General features: G+C 38.7%; 2 protein-coding genes across 2 annotated transcripts; both read left to right on the top strand. All coding sequences in view use genetic code 12, as the record gives it.

Annotated features, from left to right (window-relative positions):
• Positions 1 to 33: 33 nt before the first annotated feature.
• On the top strand, positions 34 to 1079 carry CANMA_003065 (uncharacterized protein; the record flags this gene model as incomplete). Its single annotated transcript, XM_051815202.1, has 3 exons — positions 34 to 60; positions 137 to 757; positions 873 to 1079. The coding sequence occupies 3 exons, from the start codon at positions 34 to 36 to the stop codon at positions 1077 to 1079; spliced, it is 855 nt and encodes a 284-aa protein (XP_051671351.1).
• Positions 1080 to 6845: 5766 nt separating this feature from the next.
• EFG1 (KilA-N domain-containing central transcriptional regulator EFG1) lies at positions 6846 to 8291 on the top strand (the record flags this gene model as incomplete). The annotated part of the gene is made up of 1 exon (XM_051815201.1): positions 6846 to 8291. The coding sequence occupies one exon, from the start codon at positions 6846 to 6848 to the stop codon at positions 8289 to 8291; it is 1446 nt and encodes a 481-aa protein (XP_051671350.1).
• Between the last annotated feature and the right edge of the window lie 2414 nt (positions 8292 to 10705).

Below are 10705 nucleotides of genomic sequence, written 5' to 3'. Positions count from 1 at the left end.
GTCAATGAAGCCTCATGGCATAAAGTATCGGATATGGTGTATGTTGATCAACCACCAATGGTATGATTTAGTGATGGAGAATTAATTCAAGAATTGAGCCAGGTGCAAGTTTACTTTTTTAAAATTTTTAGAAAAGTACTTTGAGTTGTTTCCTGAAGATCTCGAAAATGATATCTACGTTGCTGGTGAATCTTTTGGTGGGCAGTATGTCCCTTATGTCGCCCGTGCCATACTTAAAAGAAATGAAAACTTGACAAAAGTGGACGATGAGTATAAGCTAAAGGGGATTATGATTGGCAATGGATTGGTGTCGCCAAACGAACAATTTCTATCCCTCATTGATTATTTTAAAGACCACTCCTTGATTGATGACTCGAACCCTAATTGGGCTAACATAAATAAAGCTCAAAGTGTTTGTCAGGAAATAGTTGACGGAGAGGAGACTAGTTTAAATGAAAACAAGGCCCAAGTCTGTACCTCCCTTTTGGGCCTCTTCTTGAATGCCACCAGAGACGAGTCAGCTCCAGCCGACCAACAATACCTCAATATATACGACTACAAATTGCACGACGCTTTTCCAACTTGTGGATTTTCTTATCCTCCATTAACGGAAGCCAACAAGTTTCTTAATCGTTGGGAAGTACAAGCAGATCTCAATGTTGAGCGTCCTGTAAACTATACTGTTTGCAATACAGTTGTCCAAAAAACATTCACAGCTCCCAACTCACCACCCGACAAAAACAATTTTGCGGGTATAGTGTCCCAAATTCCCATCGTTTTGTAAAATGGGGCCTTTGATATTCTCTGCGACACAGATGGAGTTTTAAAGTACGTATCAAACATGACCTGGAACGGTGCAACTGGGTTTACAGATATCAACAACAGGACTGATTGGAGTAGTTGAGGAAGAAAAAGCTGGATGGGTACTTCAAGACAGAAATTTGACTTTTATCAATATTTTCAACGCCAGTCACTATGTTCCATACAGCCAGCCAACAATGGCCAAATATTTGCTTGACTTTATTACAAGTGAAACTACAGAAGACATCGAAGGTTTCATTAGTCTGTCAGATGAATAACCTCGTCAAGGTAAGCTGCACCTACGTGGATTCATTGTTTTCCATAGAGAGTTTGTATAAAATTGAATAAAAGTCGCCGTTGAGATTTAGAGAATGTTTTTAGATAAAAGTGACGTAAATGTGTCAACTCTCTTGCTCCCAGTTCTTGGGCTGCTTTGGACTTGAAGTTCAAGATTAAATGAATGCGAAAAGGCAAAAAAAAGAAATGTGGTTGCGAATTATAAAGTGCATACCCCTAACCACGTCATGTAAACCATTGCGTGAGAACTCACACTCCTAAAAAAAGAGGTCTTTCCTGACTTGAATCTTTATCCAAATTGCATCAGTTAAATTGTATTAGCTTTGAGCCACTCAGCAAACTGCATTATCTGTGATAGGCTTTTCTCCTCCTCCTCCTGGGAAGCCTCATGACGCAAGGTGGAGGCTCTAAGTATTGTTTTGAGCCAACAGGATTAAAAGATTTAGAGCTTTAAGTTTGGTACGAATGCACCTATTGTACCATTTTTCAAAACTTTGCTTGAAGTAAACAAAATTTAGAAAGTTTTACTTGATAATTTGACGAAAAGTTCTTCCAAAAAAGTGATTTGCTAAAAACAGCAGAATCACATTCAGATTGAATAAATCATAGCCCCTGACGCAAGTAGAACACTTAGGGATACAAATAGAAACATTTATTATCGTTCTAACCCCCATTTGAAATAATAATTGAACTTTTCTTTTACCGAAGCGTGATGCAAAAAAATAGGACCCCTTCTACAGAAATGAAGCCAAAACAAGAAACAAGCGCAAATGGTTTAGTGGTAAAATCCAACGTTGCCATCGTTGGGCCCCCGGTTCGATTCCGGGTTTGCGCATTTATTTTTCACTTTTTTTTCTGTTTTTTTTTTGCAGTTCATTTTCCAATGCGGTCTTCCAATGTTTGTTCCTCGAATACTTGAAAGGGATGGTGATTTGTTATCTATAAAGTAAACATGCATGTTGGATATTGCTACCGTATACACTTGTACTGGGTGGGAGAAAAAGAAAAGGGGGGTTCGAAGGAATGCTACATTCTTTCATTAAACTATACATGATGTATCGCAGTTTTACACTTTGCGCGATTGCACAGTTAGTTTAGTTTTTTCATGCTCGAAGCTTGAAGTTAAGCTCTACGTGGCCGAAAATAAAGTGAAAGTCGTACGACATATACAAAGAGGCCTAGGATGCATGTTATTTTAGCCATTGCATTTACAACAAGACTAAAGTTAAAACCACGCCATAAAGAAATGTGATGCAACATTGATCTGTTACACTTTACTGCTTTTTAGGAGTGCGTGTTGGTGGGATGGAAGGAGGTTACTAGGGTAATAGTAGTAAAGTTTTAAAGTTTAAACTAATCGCTAGCTAAAGTTTAATTTAGAAACTAAAACCGAGGAGGGGTCAAGCCGAAAAATAATAAAAGTTTATCTTTGAATATTGGACAGCCGAGGAACGAAGTTCTTCTGGGCCAAACCCTCCAGTTCGTAGCGGGTATCCACTATAACGCTACTGGTCGTGTAGTTTAGTTTGGATAGCATTATTCAAAACAAACTGAGGTTGCATAGCATTTGAGTACCACTTCTCTTCAAAGTCGAACAAAGACATGGGCTAAGTACAGTTTATGGAAATGTCTTTGTTGTTTTTGCATTTAGATCGCACATCAGGCTTTCCTAAATAGGGACACTTCGGTATAATAAAAGGTGCTTACTTCTCTCTGGGCGGCATTAAAAACATTGTACACATGTGTGACGGCATTGTCAGAGAGAGGCCATTAACGAAAGCTATACGGAGTGCTTTGTTTACAAGGAAAGGTCGAGCAGTTCCTGCGGAAATACAGAGAATGATAATGACAACAATGGAAAGAGGTTTGAATCCAGACAGGCACATTTACATCTTCTTTTTCTCTCTCTCTTTCTCTCTCTCTCTCTCTCTTTTATGCGCCATGCATTTACAGGTTTACTAACGCTCACAACGATGATCTGATATTTCCCTTTAGAGAGGGAAACATTTTGGTTTGGGCAAAAGAAGTGGCATCATCTGCCAATAAAATCGCATGATGCTTTGGGACTAAATATGGAGATATCGTTTCATTAAGCTATCACAGTTAGTCCCCATATTATCATGCATCGGAGGATAAAAAACTTTTCACATAATTATTATTGTTTTTCACTTTTTTAAATTCCGCGGGTACTTACGCACAGATGTATGGTCTAAAAAAGAAATACAATGTGTACAAACTGTGCCATTTCTCTTTCGCCACAATAACACTTAAACACTAACAAAGGTTAGAAGTGTTGCCGACCGGGCATTTTTTTTGACAACCGTACATATGCAGAATAGACATTTTGAAAAGGGTTTTATTTTAAAAAATAAGAGACTGAAGAGGGCTTTATTAGGGGGAATTTTATGTCCCATGGATATAAGGTTAGTTTCGACCGGAAGAGGGCTTCTGTCGGGTCCTGTTAAGAAGAAGGTTGTTTACCTAGAAGACAGTCTGCACACTTTTGGCATTACAGCTCGCGTGACAGAGATGGAGTCTAAAATAGATGGTTACACTTATTTGATGTGTGAAAAAAAAATGCCTCAGACACAATACGCGATAAAAACGTGACGAAGGTTTGCATATACGAATACTACACATTAATGCTACCGAGGCCAAGCTCCACCCGATGTGCGGTTGTAAATCTTCTGCAAGTTGCGTTTTTGCGCTTCCATTTGCAGCTCGGCTCTGCAAAAGTGTGTTCCATGCATGTATAATAAGAGAAACGAGAAATATCGTACGAAATGAGGGTGAAAAGTTTGATCATATGGCTTTTCTATTGTTTTTTTAGAAGAAGATGATAGCTTGCCCCGGACTTATGCGATATTGTTAAACCACCATTGTAGGAGTTAACAGTAAATAATGAATGGAACTGGTCATGGGTGATCTCTACAATGCCTAGATCCTTTGTTCTTTTTTTTGCTTTTAATTTGTGTTGGGTAAAAAATTCTTTTAATTCTCTCCACGACTCATTGTGTAATGTTTATTGCTGCGTCTTTTTTAAAGTTAGGCGCAGTACATTTCCCTTTGGGCTGTTATGTAATGCAAAAAGAAAGGTAGTGCACTTATATACAAAATTACCTAAACACAAAAAGATGCAAAGATTTGTAAAAGCCCAAATAAAATAGAACCATCGACTGCAGTTGCCAGTGGAAAGACTTTTGTAAGTATCGCGTAGAGAAAACACCCCTTTTCTTCTGTTATAGGCAAAGACCCACTTTCAATGTGGTACACTTCGTAAATTAGTCCAGAGCTTAGTGCATTTATCTATGTTTCGCTTAAAAACGATGGTTAGGATGCGGCAACGCAAGAGGTGGGAGTATGTATCCTGCCCACTGCGACAAGGTTAAGCATGTCCCCAAGAAGGGGGTATTTACGAGCTGCAAAGAGACTATTCTCACAACCAAGGTATGCAGTTGGTCTCGAGGCTTGAGGCAATACAGACCAATTATTCATTTTCCCGAAATGTCAGGAAAAAAACTTAGCCCACTTTCTGTCTGTTAAGGACGGATTTAACACACATGTAAAACCAAATCGAATGCATTACCTAAAAACCGTCAAAAATGGCCAGATAATCACAAATGTATGATTTGCATGGAACACCCGACCCATATCTATGACAAAACTGCCTTTTTTAAGCCTTTACTACTTGTTTATTAAAAAAACTCAATCTGTACAGCTTTTAGTTCATGCATGACCGCAATTTTCTCTTCCAAAGAAAGAAGAAGAGAACTAAAGAGAAGAAGGTTTTGGCAAACAAAGAAATAATCTGTGAATGGAATTTCTTTACCTTTAATGTTGCACAAATACAGAGACACAAGACTTTTTTTCATATTTTTTTATTTTTTATTTTTATTTTTGGCGCCTACTGCACATAAGCATCTTTGTTTATTAATAAGCTAAAAGCATTGTGTTTATTCGACACCAGGCAAACAAGCAGCAAATATAGATCGACAAGCAGGTACCTCTGAGCATAAAGAGAGAAACCTGCCTTTTTCATAATTCAATTTGGCGACAGCCTATCTCGCAGCTTTTCTCCAGGAGTTTATTCTACAATCTATAAATACTCCAGTGTACATATCAACATGAAACTCAAATAACTTTAGCCATCTTTAATTTTGTATTTTTTTTTCTGGTAGTTTTGCTCTTTCAATCTTTTGTGCATGAAATCTTTTTCTTTTAGTTCTTTTTTTTTAGTTTAAGTTTGTTATTTTTATTGTTATAGTTATTGTTAATTTGGATCATGAGTCTCATTTTTTTGTTGCTTCTTTGGTTGGGTGCATTTGCATTGTTGAGATGCAGGTTGGGCTAAAGCTGCATCCTTTTTTTTTTTGTATGTAAAGTCTAAACTATAAACATTGAAGCAAAAAAGGAAAAGGACAACTCTTTATGTGTGCTTACGGTCATATTTTGGAGAGAGAGAGAAACAAAACACAATTGTTTATAAAGTGGGCCAGTTTTCCAAATTTTCTCGACACTTGTCTGACTCAACCTTTTGACAACCTGGAATCAATTCGTCATTCACTGCCAACCCTTGAACAAACATTTCCAACCAATCTCGGAAGTCCATTTTGCCATATTTCCAACCAAGAAAAACAACAAAAGGAAGAAAACATCTATTCCAAACTATAAACAGTGAAAAGTAACATCAGTTAGCCTAAAAGTATAAACAAATCAGCAAAAACATCGGAAGTTTATTCACACAAGCAAAGTTTAAACTTGTATCAAACCCATTCCCCCTGTAACATTAGAGATAACCCACCCCCTTAGTCATTTCTCTTGTTGCATCAACATTCACCAACACTAATTTCTTCAACTAATTGAAATCAAAGGGGACAATAATTAATAAATCACTTGTTGTCTAGAGATACAAAGTCAGGACAACGTATAAAAAAATACGACACCGATTGCAGCAAAGCAAAAAAAAATAAAGGAGAGAGAATCCCTTGCATAGAGATACATATATCGTTTATTCTTTGGCACATAAACTCACATAAATTGAGGCACATTTACACAAACAAAAGTCCTCTTGACAAAAAATATATACAATTGGGACACAATTCAAAGAGTCAACACGTAACTTTGGTCAAAAAAGTCTTAACACATCGGGATATACTTACACTTTTGACGATCATTTGAAATAAACTAAAGTTCCGCTTATTTATTATTCATCTTTCTTGTTTTATTTTTAAGAAGAATAAAAAGAGCCGACAGAAAAATTATAATCAGCTCATTTTTTTATTTCTTTTTTGCACAAGTCATTTAAGTTAAGAAGAAGAAGGTCACATTATATTCAATTTGGAAGTGACACACTCACACAACAACGACGTTTCATTTGAATATAGCCTTTAAAAGCTCATAAAGAAAAGGAGAGATCATTTATAAGGGCCTACTTATAATTTTTAATTTTTTTTGTTTTTTTCCTTTCCAGTTACACATACCAAACGGAGAGACTGAAATAAAAAAAAAATAAACATAGACGACGGAGATTGTACATCGAGATACAGATCTTGCACATTCACAAACACACATACAGGTACAGAGATAACATTAACCACAGATCGGGAGTACAGATCTAGAGACTTTACTTACTAAAAAGAGAACAAAACGATTGGAGATACCGCCACTAGAAAGGGACCACATCTCAATTAAAACCAAATTGTGACCTATAATTCATGTCTACTTATTCCATACCACATATCAATCAAATGAACGGAAACTATAGCAGTGCAGGTGTGCCACAAAGCGGGGCTTCAGTGCCACCAGGACCAAACACACCCCAGTATTCGCAACAAACAACAAGCGCCGAAACAGCCACTGGCACTCCCCAGCAACAGCAACAGCAATCGCTGCAGTCACAACAACCTTATGGGTCTTATTACATGTACAACCAGCAACAGAACCCTCAACAACTGGACTACAGCTACAGCCGTTACCAGTATCCAGGAAACGCCCAGTCATATTACCCACCATCACAAAGTGGCCAACAACAGCAACAGCAGCAACAACCATACGGTGGAAATAGGAATTACACTAGTGCACCACAGGGTGCCAATTCAACTGCTTCGTCAGTTTCGCAACCACAACATGCAACCCCATCTCATCAACCCGGGCAAAGACCATTGCCTCAGCAGGACACTCTCAATCACACGTCCACATCGACAGTGGGCCAGTACCAGCCACCAGGAATTAGACCAAGAGTGACGACGACGATGTGGGAGGATGAAAAGACCCTATGCTATCAAGTGGATGCCAACAATGTTAGTGTTGTTCGTAGAGCCGACAACAATATGATTAATGGAACTAAATTGTTGAATGTGGCTCAAATGACCCGAGGCAGAAGAGACGGAATTTTGAAACTGGAGAAAGTGAGGCATGTGGTCAAGATTGGGTCGATGCATTTGAAGGGAGTATGGATTCCTTTCGAGCGTGCATTGAGCATGGCGCAGAGGGAGAATATTGTTGATTTGTTGTATCCTTTATTTGTCAGGGACATCAAGCGAGTGATTCAAACAGGAGTGACGCCATCTGGGGGAGCTGCCGGTGGTAGTGCTAATTCGGGTGCTGCTGCCACAGTCACAAGTTCAAATACTAGTCCTTCAGTGTCGAAAGCTAGTGCTGGTCCGTCAACTAGCGCAACTACAACTCTGGCGGGACCTGGTAACTCATACTACCAAGGATATGGAGGAGGGGCAGGTGGGTATCCACAACAGTACACATACCAACAACAACAGGCACAACCGGGACAGCAAGTGCCACAAGGACAAGACCAGTACCAGAGTCAACCATACAATTACCAACAAAGTGGATACTATTCAAACACCAGTGGTAATCAAGGAGCAAGTGCAGGTGCAGGTGCAGGTGCTGGAGTTTCATCATCATCCTCAACGTCATATCCTTACCAGTACCAACAACCTCCACCACAACACCAGTTGCAAGGTTCCTACAATAATTACGCTACATCATCCACATATCCCGCACAATCAGGGAGTGCCCACACCGGAGGCGTAGGTACTGCTAGTGCAGGAGGACCAAGCAGTACCGGCGCAGCAGGAACACAACAACATACACCACAACAGCAATCTGCAAGTGTAGGAGGAACGCATGTTTCGCCACACCAACATACGCAGCAACTGCCAAAAGTTGGTAAGTAAATGCGACTGAGAGAAGAAAAGAGGAAGGAAGTAGCCAGCGACGAGGAGGTGGCGAGGAGGTGGCGAGGAGTTGGCAATTTTGTTTTTGGACACATATACTGGCTAAATCCAGGCGTGCGTTTTATTTATGACAGTCTAAACTGTATAGTTTTTCGAGACATAAGCATTGTATAGTTTTAATTGTATTATTACCAGTGTTTGATGAGATATGTGTAGCAGAAAGAGAGAAGTAGAGCTCAGCATCTATAAAGTATTGAACAATAACAAACTTTTGCGCAAACCTGTCAAATCTGTCAAGCCTGTCACAAGCCTGCCAAACGAGCATAACGTTACAGGTCTGGGGTCAACGACACATACATATGCATGTACATGTACATATTCACGCTTATAATATTTTAAGCCTGTGTCGGTTGGTCATCGCTTGTCGGGCGGAGACCTTTCTCTTAGCATTGTTTTAATTGAAACACAAATTTCTCTCATACGCCATCGATTATAACAAAGAAAGGCATGGTCTAAAAAATTGTAAACAAAAAAAAAATATCGTATGATTCTCTCAGTTTCTTTGTTAACCTTTTTTATTTTGCTTTGTGATGCTTTATACAACTAACAATTCATTTTTGTTTTCGGATTTACCCGAGATACTTTGCTTTTTTTTTTCTTTTTCCATCTTTGCTTTCCTGCATGACTCTCTGTTTTCAGCAATTGAATTTGTTATGCACCATCTAAAAGACAATAAGTATACTGTATAGTCTAAAAATAACAAAGGAAAGGGAGAAAGAGCAGAATTGAGTATTGACTAAGGTTACAAAGCAGAACCACAAATTGTCTTCTCTGCGCTTGTTCTACACATAGACTCCTTTGCTCTTGACGCCAATAAAACACAGGCAATTACATACAAAACGACAACAAATTTCACTTGAAGGCGGACTTTATTGTTTTTAATTTGTCATGAAATTTTACTCATAGATATGGTTGTATATAGATGTAGTTGCGGTTAATGGAACAGGCTAACATCAACCGTAATAGCATCCGCAGGTTTATACAAAACCGTTCCACACGCATTTACTGCAAGTGTCGTACGATTTAACCTCTTTAGGCAGACAGCAAAGCAAACTCTAATTCAACACTTTTTGTGACATTTTATTATGCGCGGATTTGATACAGTCACTCCTGTTCATAAAGCCGCACCTCCTTTTTTTGTTTTCGCTGGGTGCCGGTTATGGTTGCTCTGGAATGTTACCAGCAATGACTGATCCTTTCCGCAATCCACTCATTTGTTGAAAAGTTTGTGAAATTTTCGCGTTCCTTTACCCCACCCCACTGTGATGATTGATGGATTCCGATTTCTGAGACTTCATTTTTGTATGCGCAAATTGTCCCTTGTGTTATACATATATTCGATCCACATAGCTTTTCTCAATCACACATACCCCAAATGAGATCTTGAGATCTCAGTGCGATGAAATTCTGCATTTGATACAGCTAAATATAAAGACAGGCATCGCCTACTTTCAACTCTGTGCCTGATGCATTTAGGAACAATTTTAAACTTTACACATTTTACGAAGCGCTTTACTTTTGACAGATTCGTACTAAAAGTAAAGTAAAGCGTGAAGAGAAAAAAAGAAAATACAAAGATTTACTTCGTCTAGCGTACACACACATATGCATACACAGCTACCCTGTAAATAAGACAAACCATCGTACATATGGGATCTCAATCAATAATAAAGCAGAATGGATAACCGAGTGCTTTATGCAAGAGAAGGATTTGAATTGTGTGGGAGATTTAAATCTCTCGTGTATGTGATGATGTTGATGTCAGTGTTGATGCTGATTAAATTTTTTGTTTTTTTCCTCTCGTTTAAATTCATTCTATTGTCTTTTATGTTATGCAATGTACGAGCGGTAAACTGAGAATCAGACTGCGTTGTATTAACTTAACGAATCATGCATACTGGACGAAACTGGATGGTGCTATGACTAGTAAATAAAGAGTAATTGCAGCCAAAAAGGGATACCATAGGAGAAGTCTGTTGGAACACCACTTTTTTAAAAAAAGGATTCCAAACAAAAGTGCAGTCAATTGTGTCTCAGGGGCAAATCTCTGACTGAAAAGGGGTATCCCCGCAAACTGTAAACCTCTCATGCCTTGAAAACAAGTGGCTGCGAAATTTTACCCTTTCATTTCTCCAGTGGTTGACCGAAACAAAGTTGGGCTTAAGTCTATTGGTATGTAGACGATGCAGTCGGTGATTGCTAATTGTAAATGTGGGTATTCAACTAGCTCCCTCTGAACTTAAAAGAGATGGCAAAGAGTAAACTCAACCACCCCCCTCTTGGTACGGCTCTCAATTACAGATATACATCAATTACCCCAACATTTTACTTTCCCTTTTCCTTATCTAACCCAG

Source organism: Candida margitis (assembly GCF_024628925.1).
Source record: "Candida margitis strain CBS 14175 chromosome Unknown scaffold63, whole genome shotgun sequence".
NCBI lineage: Eukaryota > Fungi > Ascomycota > Pichiomycetes > Serinales > Debaryomycetaceae > Lodderomyces > Lodderomyces margitis.
Note: the sequence above shows the minus strand (reverse complement) of the source record. Positions and strands in the feature narration are given on the sequence as shown.